Source organism: Humulus lupulus, chromosome 5, assembly GCF_963169125.1.
Source record: "Humulus lupulus chromosome 5, drHumLupu1.1, whole genome shotgun sequence".
NCBI lineage: Eukaryota > Viridiplantae > Streptophyta > Magnoliopsida > Rosales > Cannabaceae > Humulus > Humulus lupulus.
In genome coordinates, this window is record NC_084797.1 from 231043394 (window position 1) to 231058569 (window position 15176).

At 32.3% G+C, this 15176-nt stretch overlaps 1 protein-coding gene across 2 annotated transcripts; it reads left to right on the plus strand.

Annotated features, from left to right (window-relative positions):
• Positions 1–3906: 3906 nt before the first annotated feature.
• Positions 3907–8719, plus strand: LOC133778341 (serine/threonine-protein kinase EDR1). 2 transcript variants are annotated; one of them, XM_062218230.1, is made up of 13 exons: positions 3907–4284; positions 5228–5654; positions 6023–6593; positions 6688–6728; positions 6815–6883; positions 6986–7086; positions 7302–7380; positions 7515–7613; positions 7703–7771; positions 7867–7916; positions 8014–8095; positions 8187–8281; positions 8367–8719. In XM_062218230.1, exons 1-13 carry the CDS (start codon positions 3998–4000, stop codon positions 8467–8469), a joined length of 2073 nt encoding a protein of 690 aa, XP_062074214.1. In that variant the 5' UTR covers positions 3907–3997; the 3' UTR covers positions 8470–8719. The 2 variants fall into 2 exon arrangements, with proteins under 2 accessions (XP_062074214.1, XP_062074215.1); XM_062218231.1 differs by lacking the exon at positions 5228–5654 and having other exon boundaries at positions 4119–4284.
• The last annotated feature ends 6457 nt before the right edge of the window (positions 8720–15176 follow it).

Here is a 15176-nt window from a genome sequence, read left to right on the forward strand (position 1 = left end):
CAAGTGATTGTTTTGATAGACGGTCAGACTCTCTTTCTAAAACGGAAGCGATAATTTTCCTAAACCTAAAAATTATTAAATTCATCTTCTCTATCAAATATCTCTAGATCTCATATGTTGAGTACATCTAAAGAGTCATAAATTAACATTTTGAATCCTACGTGCCCACACACGTCCTTGAGTGTTTGAGGATTGGTCTGGAAGATCAAGGTGTGAGCTTTCGGAACTTGGATAGGAATATCATTGATTTCATACAAAATGAATCGATGACACTTGATAGGTGTAACGCCCTGGTTACTCCAAGACTGTTGTGACCTTTCAATCGTGCTTAACTCACTAATCGAGTCATTTGGTTATAAACTTGCATCTAGGTGTTATTAACAGGCTAAGGTGAAAAACTCAATCAAAAGGAAATGATATATTTTATTTAAAACATAAAACTTTTCATGAGCTCATAAAAGCGTTTACAAGTTATTTACAATCCAAAATTACAACCCGTCGACCTAAGTGAAAAAAATAGGGTTAACCCCTAGTTCCTCTGAGAAACTTCTTGGTCGTGCTGGTCAAGCGGCCGCATATGTACACATCGCCACCTAAGCTCTCCACTCAAGGTTGGGTGAGCTTTTCTTTCCTTTTACCTACACCACATAGCACCCGTGAGCCAAGGCTCAGCAAGAAAACTCATTACTGCATGTATATAATATCAAGTGATGATTATGATAATCATACAGAGCTTATAGCCCTAAGCAGATGAGTGATTGATGTGTAAGTCACTAATGTGGGTTCTGCACCCTTAGCAAATGAGTGACCAATGAGTGAGTCACTATTGTAAACCAAATGAATGACCATGGAGTCACTAGCTTAAACCAAATGAGTGATTGATGAGTGAGTCACTAATGTGGGTTCTGCACCCTTAGCCATGTGATGATGCAGTCATCTGGGCCTTTTGGCTCTAGTAACTAGCCATTAGACTAGACAAGCGCTTTTGTTTTTCATCGAACATGGGGTCGATCAGGCATTAATGCTCATGATGAGTCATTCAATGCTTATGTCGATTAGATCTAATATTTTTGGCTTGCATTAAACACGCTAATACCATTCTTGACTCATAAATCAATACCATACGACCAGTACTCAGTACTACTGCCGAACTTGACTAGTAAGCCACAGCTTCACAGTTAATACCGACACCATTGCCGATTCTAACTAATAAGTCAGTGTCATTCACAAGTAAGCAAGATTTGCTAAGCATTTGATATGCAATCAATGTCCACATTTAAACACTCAACATGCCTCATGAATAACCATGCATGTCACATATGGGGCTCAATTTTCTTACTTCTGGTTCGAGCGACAATTAGTAAAAGAACGACCATTGAGAACGATCAACCATTTGATTCCTTAGCGGTCACCTAGTCATAACCAACTATGGGATCCATCAATAAAATGAATAATAAAAGGTTCCCAGACCAAGACCTAGCCTCCGGGACGTCGAATCCTACTAAACCTGGTAGTAGGTATGATCCCGAGGCCTAAGGTTTGAATCCCCACGCCAAAAGCACATTTCTGACCAAAATGCTACTAAGGGCCGCGGCCCTTCTCCACCATGCCGCGACCCGCCTCCCCAAACAGAAGTGGCCACATTCCAACCAACAGCACGCGCCACGGCCCTACATCCCCATGCCGCGGCCCAATGACTCTTCAGCACCACTCTTCATCTTCAATAAGCTTGGGTCGCGGCGCTCTAGAATAGAGCCGCGACCCCACCTGAAACTCAGCCAAAATCCCTTGTTTTTCCCTTTCGAACTCATTTCAAAAACCTATTAAAACACTTCCAATACCACAAAGCAGAGCTCCCAATTATTACCACAACTCATCCACCATATATCCAACAAAACCTAAGCCTTAAACCATTCAAAACTCCAATCTCAAAACTAACACAAAAACAGAGCAAAGAACCAGAAAATTGAACTAAAACCTTACCTTAAACTTGAATTGAATCATCTTCAATGGCTGAACACTATCCTAAAACCTCAAGCTTCAATATCCAAGTTTGAATCCCCAAACTTGCTTCAAAATTTCAAAGGAAGGAGAAGGAGAATGATGATCGTGAGAAGAAGAAGGGAGTCTCTATTTTTCTTAAGCTTCTACAACTTTTCTTTGGTTTAAATATATCCTTAGGTGAAAAAACCAAAATACCCCCCATGCCTACCTCACCTCTTAACAGCCCCAAGGGCAAAATCGACATTTCCCGCCTATCTCGTTAATCATAATTAACGCCCTCCAATTCCAATTCTTCACAAATAGTAATTAAATCATATCCCATTACCCTTTCATTCTCGATAATGTTCTAATCACCAAATTACCCCGAGCTCACCTCGAGCCCCGAAATCAACCCCGTTATGACCAAACCGCTAACTAATATTCAAAGATCGTCTCATGCCGAATAGCTCGAACAAATCCACATTATAATGTGATCTCATCAATAATTCACTAACATGCATGAAAATATACAATTATGCCATCAACAGGCCAAATTATCAAAATGTCCTTATAATGAAATGCAGACCCACATGCATGCATTTATCATCATATAATAACATAATTCACATAAACATGCATATAGTAATTTAATGGCATAATAAATCAATTATGACCATCTCGGCCTACTAATCTGACCATTAAACTTCATTATGAATTTTGGGACATTACAATAGGCTACAAGAGGTAATCTATAATTGGATTGTATGTGATTTAATATATATGTGTAAGATCTTGGCTAGTATTATTATAATTATTAAAAATAGTCCATTCCCCACTACGTATCTTTGATTTGCTCTTTTAATACCAACATCGCTAATGCATAGTTAGAAAGCCACAATTACAAACGAATCATTAAACATCGTTTTGGCCTAGAAACCATATTTTGAAGATACTATTGCAAATACATCGTTACCACATCATTAATGCATCTTTAGACATTGTTTGGCCTAAATATATATTTTCAAGCCACCATCGTAAATACACCGTTAATGCATCGTTAGGAAGCTACAATCGCAAACGCATCGTTAATTGATTGTTCAATATTGTTTTGACCTAAAAACCATCTTTTTAAGGCTTTATTGCAATTGCATCATTAATGCATCGTTAGATATCATTTTTTTTTTTGCAAATTTTTAAATTTTAGATCTAAAAAAAATACAAATAAAACCAAAAATTCGGTTCAAAATTCATAATTAGGGTATCCTAATGCATAACGCATCAAGTTTTCATAAAAAAAAAAAAAAAAAACAAATGGGGACTGAGGTGGCAATATAATATTCTTTAGATTTTCAACGATTTATTTGGAAAAACTAAACAAAGTGGAAACACAGTTGGCTTAATTATAGCTTTGACGACAAGAAAACTATTGTCTACACTAAAAAACACAATTCAAATTAATCTCACTTCCAATACTCAACATCAACGGTTCATTCCAACTATTAAAATGATCAAACGGTTAAAAAAGAAGAGACCACAGTACTTATGGTGTTGATAACCGCACTCGATCACTATGTTGTCATGCTTTTTGGTATCATGTGATACGCCTGAATTAAATTCAAGTTGAGTGTAAGCAACCTAACAAACCCATTCGACTAAATGAGCCAATGAGGTTGCGTGGCATAATCGTAATTATCTCAACAAATCAGGGGTAATTGTCCTATGACAAATCTGTGAGTCAGAAGTGAAACAAAAAGAACCAATGAGAAACTCCGCTGCCAAAATCTCATTTCCCGATTCGTAGACCTGTCGTCACAGGAGAACTTCCTCATTCGGTCGGGGACACGTGGCGATAATTCTTTAGCCCCACGTCACCAACTCACGAAAATTTAAATATTTTTTTTTGGTAGCATTAGAGGAAAAAAAAAAACCATGACGGTCATCTCAAGCTTAAGAATATTAATTATGAAAAGAATTGACTTATATTGCCATTGCGCACCTTACTCCGGCGACTTCCATGGCCGGGAAAGAGTCTTCTTCCCGTTTGTACGGAGCCCTCGTGGATCGGTGTCAGAGCTTGGAGGAGAGTCACGCCAGACTTAGTGAGCAGCTTAGGGAGATGTCGATCCAGAAAGATGAAGACGATGTCTTGACGTCAGATTCCGGCGATATGACTTATTTTTATCCCGGCGAAGACCGTACTGTGGGTAACTTCTCCTCCGGTAGTCCGTACAAGAGGGTGTTGGAGTCTTTGGGACATGCTGTTCTTGTATGCAGTGCATCATCAGGAGAGATAGTATTCTGGTACACATATACATATGTATTTTTATATATATAGTACTCTGAAAGCCTTGGTCGTTTTGTTTCTTCTTACGTGGTTTTATGGTGTGTGTTTTAAGATTTGTATGTGTACATATATATGTATTTACGGTACTGTGTATGCTTTTTTGTGAAACATTGGTTTGGTATATTTTTAAGTAACAGAAGTGTTCGACATATGTCCACTGAGAAGACAAATTCTATTATATATAATTTGAATATGACATGGAAATCAAATGTTGCATTTTTTTTTTTTTTTGTAAAATTAGCTCGAAGTTTTATTAAACTCGAAACTTGATTAAATTATCGTTGAAAAATTGAATTAGTACTTAGTTTATCTATAGACTTTAGTGGGATAGGAAAAGAGACAAAGGCAGTTTGTGAAGAATCTGAAGAGTGGATGTCACCTTATATGAAGTCCTTTTCATTCAAACCCGGGACTTAAAAGTAAAAGATTAGACCAAATGATTGAGAAAGAGGATAAAGTTATATGAATGATACAGTTGGCACGCATAGACTGTTTATGAGTTCAATGTTAGTTATATATGTTCCCAGGACAATATTAATTAACTCAAGTTTGAGGCAAATTGCAGAAACTTTGTTTAGACAGATTAGTATCTGAAACAGAGTTTGTTAGGTAATCTCTAAGTTAAAACATTATTAACCTTGCTATTGAACTTAAATGCAAAAGTTGTTAAGAGGCAGAAAATTCATAAGAATAACATAGATAAGACCAACTTGTTATTTTCTATGTCATTATTGAAAGCTGTAGTTCTGTAAAAATTACTTACCTTAGTTTGGAAAATTCGTAGAGTGGTATTAAATTTGATTTAAATAGGTTTCAATGCCTTATTTTCTTTCATAAGTTTTGAATTTGATCACACATCAATTTGAGAACAAGACAACAAGAGTACTCCTCCGATTTCAGGAATCGTTCTGCTGAGAATCTCTATGGATGGAAAGACTATGAAGTAGTTGGTCAAAAAAGTTTCACCGAACTCCTTATCCCTGAAGATTATTATGTTCCATTGCAGAAGATTATGAGGAGGTTGTTGCGAACAGGGGAACCATGGTCAGGCCAATTCCCTTTCAAGACTAAATCCGGCAAAAAACTCATGGCAATTGTCACCAAAAGTCCATTGTATGAAAATAGTGAGCTTGCTGGTGTCATCGTTGTTGCAAGTGATGCAGCATTGATCAATAGGGCCGAAGCAGATTCCACGACATCATGTGAGGATACCGCTAATGACCAAAAAAGAGATCAGCAACGGTTAAAATTCAAAAGGATACAGTGGCACCCTCGGCCACCAGTTGTCCCGGTGGCTCCAGAGATCGCATCATCTGTTTCCAATCTGGTGCTTGTGAAACACTACCATAGTTCCTTCTCTCCTCTGTTTTGCTTTGCTTCCTGAATTTTCTCCATATGATAATTTGATGAATGCTTATATAACTTTTACTATATTTTACCTTATACAAACAAACAGTTGGAATGATTTCATTGCATGAAAAGAAGGCTAGATTAGGTTTCTTTCTGTAGTTGTGATATTCTCTAGCTGTTTCCTTGTTCAGAGTGATTAGACACATGGTTTTAATTTTGTAGTCTTTCTTTTCCTCTACCATTATCAGGCTCTAGAATTTAACAAAGAAAATATTCTTCTTCCTTATGTTATTTTATTAGTATTGACAATTCTTCTTCTAAACAGTTGTTTTTAAATATTTGTAGGCGGCAAAAGTATTGGCAAAACTGCAGATCAAGGGATCTGGAAACTCTAGTAATGAAAATGATCGTGGAAGCTGTCGACAAAATGGAACAAGTTGTGATGGTTCTCCAGTGGTGAACGAAGTGAAAAATGAGCCTAGTTCTTCAAGTGATTCAAAGAAATCGCCATATGGCTCTCTTGTCGATTCGGATTATAAAAGGGGAAGATCCAGGAAAAGAAATGCTTCCCTTCCACCTAAGGGAGGCAACTCAGGCGGATGTGGTCATGAACAACTGAATGTATTTGGAAGGAACGAATGCAATGAATGTTATGGTTCATCCAAAAGTTGTAACTCATTGGGAAAGTTAGGCTTCCAGGTAAAATCATTAGAAACAGAACCAGAAGAATCCAACTTGACTGATGTCCAGGTCGAAGATGAAGCGCAAAGACATGGTAAACAATTCCCAAGTTCAGGAGATAGCAGCAATGGAAGCCAGAGAAGTTCATCGAGCAAAGGTGATCCTGAGTCCAACTCTGTTGTTGACTGTGAGATCCACTGGGAGGACTTGCATATTGGGGAGGAGATTGGACATGGTAAATTTCGTTATATCTCATTATATCCAAATTTATATTTCATTTGGTCTAGATTGAAACTGAATATGTGTGTATGTTTGTTCTCGCCTAACAGGTTTCTACGCTGTTGTTCATCGTGGAATTTGGAATGGATCGGTAAGCATTTAAAACTTAAAAGATTACCTCAAATTTCTTGCTAAAGATTGACAATGTATTAACCTTTAATATATTTCTTTAATCAGGATGTTGCCATTAAGGTTTACTATCGGAATGAATACAGTGAAGGAGCATTACAAGATTACAAGAAAGAGGTGCTTCAAACTCTCGACTAAGTTTAATAGAATTGTTTATGAATAGTGTTTGTAAAATGAACACACCTGATGAAGGGATAATTCTCTTTGTATGTACTTCAGATTGATATAATGAAGAGGTTGAGACATCCAAATGTGTTGTTATTTATGGGAGCATCATACTCTCTAGAACGGCTAGCTATTGTCACAGAGTTCTTACCCAGGTAAGAGGAAGTGAAGTGTATGTCTATTAAATACTTCTGAACAGATTAGAGACCAAAAGTTGAGTAGGAAATAATGATTTTCTCTACCTTAGAACACAAAAAGTACCTAGAAATAAAGGATGTTTCTAAACTCTTTGCTTTACTAAACACTAATTAGTATTGGCTTTCATCAGCAAAAGCTCCCAATAATATAGTACTCTTTCTTATTTCGGCAGGGGAAGCCTTTTTAAAACACTTCATAAGAGCAATCAAGCATTAGACATCAGACGGCGTCTACGGATGGCTCTTGATGTTGTGAGTACTCTACGGTTCTCTTTTCTATGATTGGTTTCGAGTGTACATGAACAACCCTTGAGTTTATTCATGTGATTAAGTTGCTAATGTTGAAGCTGTTAAGTTTACTTCTTTTCTTTCTTTTTTTTCTTTAGGCTAGAGGTATGAACTATCTGCATCGCAGAAACCCCCCCATAGTGCATAGAGATCTTAAGTCCTCTAACTTGCTTGTTGACAAGAACTGGACTGTCAAGGTATGTCCACTGATTCTCAATTTAATTAAGATTAAGCGTATAAACTATTTTAACATAGCAGTTGCTTGATTAACAACTCATGTCATCAGGTTGGAGATTTTGGCCTTTCAAGGTTGAAAAAGGCAACCTTTCTGACTACAAGATCTGGTAGAGGAACGGTAATTAAAGTTTTCTCTAAGTTTATATCTATAGCTCTTTACTTTTCACTACTTTCACACTGTACTAAAAGATGATGTGCTCTTAAATTTCACAGCCTCAGTGGATGGCCCCTGAAGTCCTCCGTAATGAACCTTCAAACGAGAAGTAAGTGTAGGAAATCAATGATTGAACTTGATTACCACCATCATTACTCTACTTTTGAAGAACATTCCAATTATGGAGTTTTGGTTGTCTTTGACAGGTCAGATGTGTTCAGCTTTGGTGTCATTCTATGGGAATTAATGACTGAATCCATTCCTTGGAACAACATAAATGCCTTACAGGTCTCTCTCTTGTCTATCTATCTAAACTATATTTCAGCTTGATTTATTAGCTTAATTCTGAAACCTTAAATGTAAACCACTTTCTCATAAGGTTGTGGGAGTTGTGGGATTCATGGATAGAAGATTAGAACTTCCAGAAGGCCTAGATCCTCAAGTAGAATCCATCATCCGGGACTGTTGGAAAAGGTACTTAATCTATAATTCTTATTAAAACTACAGTATATAATCACTCTTTCTTACTTGAAACTTTTTTGTCTTGAAAAACAAGCAGTGATCCAGAACAACGTCCATCTTTCGAAGATATAATCCGAAGAATGTGTAGTATAATCTCAAGATTTTCGGCTTTAGCCACTCGGAAGAGCTCAGAACAATAGAACTTTAAGGTTTGGTTTTTCAGCTAAGTACTAACGCTCGTGTGATAAATTTTGTCATAACTAGTGTAAAAAAATTCTGCTTAAATACAAAACTCAAATGACGCTTACATCTTGTACAAAGGAAAAAAAAAATTTAAATCCTAACTTTCTCGTAACAAGTCCTAGATCAGATTCCTATTTGAAAGTAGTATAAACAAAGTCTAAGCAAACAATCAATAACCTCATTAATGTTTAACAATTTTTTTCTTTTCATGATGCTAATATTTGGTATGTATTTTTATTTTTTTACAAATTAATACTTGTGGCACTATTATCTTAGAAAAATACTAAAGACTTGAGACTTATATTGTAGGCATAATCCTAGCACTACCATTTTGAAGATCTTGTAAATTTTTTTAATATTACTGTGACCGAACTTGTCCCATTTATTATTAATTATACACCTCTTCACTTGTATCAATATATAAATAATTAACAAAGCAGGATAATGTAACATTTTATAATAGATGATAGACAGGACATTGTAGAAAATTTACAGAGTTGATTTTTTTTTACAGTACCTAGGTTACAATATTTTCAAATTATCCTGAAATTCCTGATTGACCACTTGATCTGAACTATTTGCATTCTCAAGCAGAGCATGAGTGATAATCTTCAAGAATTTTAAAAACTTGACAAGTTTTTCTTTACAAAGGATGGTCTTCATATGGTTATTTGGGATGTGCAGAATCTAACCGATCTAATTACAACTGACACTAAAATTTGGATATTTAATTAAGATTAGATTCAATTTTTGAAGATATAAATTAGATTTATTGGTTGTTAGATGGGATGTGCAAAAATCCAATATAACTGATCAAACCGTTCCAATTATATTTATATATAATTTTAAAATATATTTAGGTTAGACTTGTATTGTTTGTATCATTTGAACTAATTAGTGTTTATATTTATAATATTTTGAATTATTTGAATGAGTTATTAGTGTTTTTATAATTGAAGTATATATAAAAAATTGGGTTTTAAAATTTTACTTATTTTTTTGGTTTATTAGGATTCTCCCCCCCCCCCCCCCGAACTATTATCACTACCAAATCGTGCTCCTGAATTTTTTAGCTTGTTAAAAATTCTCCTTGAACTATTCATGTTATTGAAATGTGGGACTTTCGTCCAATTTTGCTAACAGAATGATGATGTAGCGATACTAGAGTGCCTGATGTGGCATTGTCACGTATATAATTTAAAAAGGGAAATAGATAAAATTTTACCCCGAACTATTACTACTACCAAATCATACCCTTCGAATTCAAAATTTAAACAATATTTTAAAAATAAAAAATATATATTAAACTAAAAATTTATTTAAATTAAATTAAATCATGCTAAATTAAAAAATCAAATAGATAAAAACAAAACTATATTAAAGTTTTCTCTTATTTTCTTTCACTTTTTCTTACTTTCCCTCACTTTTGCACCAACCAAACATTCTCAACAACATTCATCAATTTATCACAACAAAAGCTAAAAAAAAAAAAAATATCACAACATATACAAATCAAATTTTAAATCTCTCAAATTTATACACATTTTAATATGATATTAACAACATAATGAAAAAAAGCATATTTTCTATTCTCTTTCTCACACTTTTGCACCATTCAAATACCCTAAGACACTCAACAAATGAGAGAGAGAAGAGATACGAGATGGGCAGGGAAAGGGAGAGATGCAGAAGCACAACATAGGCGACACCAAAGCTGAATGTCGCCAGGGAACCCGCATGAGCCCAGCCTATCAACGATGTCGCTACTCAGCCAACTTTGAGCTCACTCAGATGCATGCTCAACACCTAAGCTAATTTTTTGTCACCATCAATTTTTTTTAATTTTAATTGATTTTTAGTTAAATAGTTTTTTTTCTTTTTTTTAATATTCAAAAAATTGTTTGATTTTAAATTTTTAAAACTCGGGGGGCACGATTTGATAATAGTAATAGTTCGAGGGGTAAGAATCCTATATATTCTTTAAATTATAAATGAGACATTGACGTGACAATACCGCATCGAGTTAAACTGCCATATCACCATTCTGCAGCGAAATTGGATGGAAGTCCTACATTTCAGTAATGTGAATAATTCATGGGGAATTTTTAACAGGATGAAAAATTCAAGGGGCACGATTTGGATTAGTAATAGTTCTGGGGGGAAGGGGGGAAATCCTAACATGCCAATTTTTTTTTTTTTTTAAAATTCAGCCTAAATAAATGTTCCATAACATTGGATAGATCCAATCTGGTCCAATAAATAAGCAGGGGACACATCCAATAGATAAAACTCATTGAATTGGATTGGATTGGTTGTGAAAATTCAGCATCTAATTAATAATTGGATTATATCAAATAGTCCTACAAATATTGGATGTGAATCGATGAACACCCCTAGTATTATATTATTTATTTTACAAAATAAATATAATATTGATTAAATGAGTGTTACAAATAAAATAGGTGTGGCAAAACATTATTTTGTCAATCAGCATAATCAATATGTAAATGGAGTTACATATTCTTGATTTAATTTTCATGTGATATAATGTTTTATAATTGTTAGGGATGTCATTTTGAGAGTCAATAAGTGTTGGATGTTATAAAATGGGAGAAGATTTGGGAAGTTTTGACAGCTTGTAACCAAAGTTGTTACTTGGGGTTACAAATCAATAACTTGATAGTTTCAATTTTGAATCATCTTTTTTATGCTTTGAACGTTGTAGCTACCCAAGTAACCCCAAAATCATCCCTTTAATTCCATAATTACCCAACTTATCATTAGTAACATTCAAGGGGTTGGTGAATTTGAAAATCAAATGATGACCCCAAACTTATAAATAGAGACCATTTGGTCACTTGTGAATAGGAGTTTTCATTCATTTTAGCACTTGGTTGAAGAAAAAAAAACTTGATAATTTCAGACAGTTATTTCTTAAACTTAAGAGTCTCTTAATGCTAAGAGAATATGGAGAAATAAGTTTTTAGACAAAGATTTCAAACCTTGTTCAAATCTAGTGATCATCACTACTCTTGACTTGAGGTTGTGTAAATAGGAAAGTTCTTTTTCTTTATTATTATTATTTTTTTAACTTTTGCTTTGAGTTTGTATCAATGTTCTATATTGGTTATATTTTAAGCACAATGTTGTAATTTTATTTTATCAATCACCTTATCCGATTGCATTTCTGATCTAGAATTGTAATATTAGTTTCTATTATATATCGTGAATTATCAAATTCTCTAACACCTTGTTCTATACCCTTCCTTTTTTAGTACACTCTTCTTATTCCCATAAATATAGAATGTTATTTTTGTTCAAAACGATCCAAACTTTAAAATAACTTCTAGTAAAATACTTTTTTATTTTATTTTGAGAGATTTGATATGTTAAATTCTTGTGTGATAGTTGGGAAATTTTTAAAAAATATGACTTTTCTACTATCAATGTGCAAAAATATGAGAATTATACTTTTCTTAATTTGTCTGGAAAAATTTATTAAAAAAAAAATTAAAGTATGGGAACACAATTAGTGGCTAACTAAAATATGAAAATGTCACATTTTTTTATCGTAATTATGTTTTATTTGATTTTGTTTGTAATTTTATTTTATTTTTTTCAAATTTTTATTTTTTAATTATTTTTTCCAATTATTTTTTCTTTCTTTTTTTTCCTACTTATGTTTTCTTCTATTATTCATTTTTTTTTTACCAATTTTTTCCTTCTTCGTTTTTTTTCTTTCCATTTTTCCATTCTCTTTCTTCTTCTTCTTTTCATTTTTATTCAATTATCTTCTTTTTTTTTTATTTGTATTGTTTTGTTTTTTTTCATATTTTTTTTCAGTTTTCTTTCGTCTTTTTATTTTCATTTTTTTCCTTCTATTTTTCCTTCATTTTTGTATTTATTATTTTTTCCTTCTATTTTTTTTTCTTTTTTCACACACATGAGGAATTTCTTTCTTTTTGTCTTCTTCCATATTTTTCTACCAATTTTTTCATTCATTTATTTTCTTTCAATTATTTTTCTTCTTCTTTTTATTTTTATTCATTTATCTATTTTTTTTATCATTCGTCATTTCTTTTGTTTTGTTTTTTTTCATATTTTTTTTGTTTTCTTTCCTAAGTTTTTTTTCCTTCTTTTTTCTTTATTTTTTGTACTTATTCTTGTCATTCCATTTTTTTCTCTTTTTTTCACACATATATTTTAACATTACACAATTATTTTACTATTTTTTATTTATTATTGTAATTTTTTGTAGTTTTTTCCACTGTATGTAAAAAAAAATTCAAATAAATTTTTTCAACATTTTCTTTATTGTAACCCTTATAGGAACACACTAAAATTTAGAAATAAAACTAATAAAAATATGAAAACGTGAATAGGTAACCAATTACCCTGATGGAAACATTCAAATATAGAAAAAAAAATTATATTAAGAAGATGAGAGAGAAGGGAAAGGGGGTGGATCTGATTTTTTTTTTCTATCTTCAGATCTGTGATAACAGGTTACCTTCCTGTTCTTTGTGTGTATATTTCTGGGGGTACCTGGTTACCTTCACGTTCTTTGTGTGTATATTTATGGGGATAACTGGTAACCTTCATGTTCAGATGTGTGTGTATATTTTTTGGTTTTTTATGGTAACTGGTTACCTATGTTACTAAAATCATAGTTACTTCTTCCTTTTTTAATTAAGTGTTATTTCTATTTTTCCTTCAAATTTGATGTTTCTTTTCATATTTAATATGAGTAACATGTCACCCCTTTTATGGTTACTGGGTTATCCATCTTATGACAGAAAGTTACTTATCTCAGAATAACTAGTTACCCCTCCTAGTACATGTTATTTAACCTAGCTCTAGGATTTTTTTTTTACATAAATGTCAAAGATCAATCGAGTAACTGGTTATCTTACACAGGATTTGAAAAAAGAAACGTACAATCTAAAAAAAAGGAAAAAAATATTTATAATAAATAAAAAATAATTTTAAACACAATTCGTATTACGAAAAAAAAACAAAACAACCAAAGAAAATTTTAATATAAAAAAACAAATAAGCTAAAAAAAATAATAATCAAATTACAAACATACATTTCCAAGTTAATAAAACTTGATTAAGAGTAAAATTATGGCATAATCAACTTTTATACAAAAATATGGGAAAATAAACTCATAAAAGTGAAAATTCTTAAAAAAAAAAAAAAAAGTCACTCTATTAAAATTCTCATATAAAATGTAATTTCTTCTTGTAATTAGACCATGATTGCTTGTGGCTAATTAGACATTTAGTTGAAGTTTCTGTTAGGATTTTCTTTTTATTGATTATTGTAAGTGGCTTGGTATGCCTATGTTGGTTGAGTTTGCTTTACGAGTGTTATCTTATTGTAATGGATTTTGTCTGATTATCTTATTAATGGATTATAAAAGTTCATATTGAGTCAAAATTATCACAATATCTATTTTTAGTTCATATTTCCAATATTCTAAAAAGGGTAGGTAACCATTTGATACCTGTGTTTTTACAAAGTATCATTTTGTTACCTTGTGTTTATAATAATATTCATTTGGTAACCAGTATTTTGAAATCGTACATATTTGGTACCCTGTATTTTAAAATTATACATATTTGGTACCCTAAACTCAAATTTAATTAATAAAACTTTATCAATTTAATCAATTATATAAGGTCAAAATTTAAATTTAATTACTTAATTACATATAACTAATGACAGTTTGATAATATTGACAAAATTTTATCTATCAAATATGAGTCTAGGGTATTAAATATGTATAATTTTAAAATAAAGGGTACCATATGAGTATTATTGAAAACAGATGGTGCCAAAATGATACTTTGCAAAAATATAGGGTACCAAATAAGTAAATTCCCTTCTAAAAACAAAAACTTTTAACTGAAAATAATAATTATTGAGTAATGATATGTGCACCCAAATATTACATACAGTGACATGGCAGATTAGCTTCGCCAATCGCATTTATTAAAACTGGGACCCATTGTTTTAAAAAATACTGTGTAATGTTTGAGTGCAAATTTTGAGTGCACATATCATTATTCATAATTATTATATCATATATACATAAGAGTAATGACATGTACACTCAAAATATATGTATAAAAACAATACATACACTGCTTTTTAAAATTGTGAGTTCCAATTTTGATAAATATGATTAACTGCATATATCATTACTCTATAAATAATCATCTTAAATAGATTTATTCAACTAATTCCATTATAAAGTATTTTGAGTTTTTCATTCATGTCAAGAAAGAAAAAACAAAGTATAATAGTGGAAATTTATTAGGAGATCCTTTACGTTAAAAATATAACATTGTGTCTGGATTTTTTTTTCACCTTGAGCCTAAACGTTACAATATGTCAAAGTTAATTGATGATAACGTACGTCAAGAAATGATTAGTTTAAGAAACATCGACCTTAACATTAATTCTCTCATTTCCATATATTTATCTTGATCAATGATCAACTTGGTTGATAAAACTTTAAAAGTAATTTTTTTTTACTATTGAGCCTAAAAGCTCTTTCGAGGTTTGTTTCTATGTACTATTTAAAAGAGTTCTTTACCTTAAAAAAAAAACTGTTCCCGACAAAGCAACAAGGAGTAGCTTATCCAAAAATAGCTT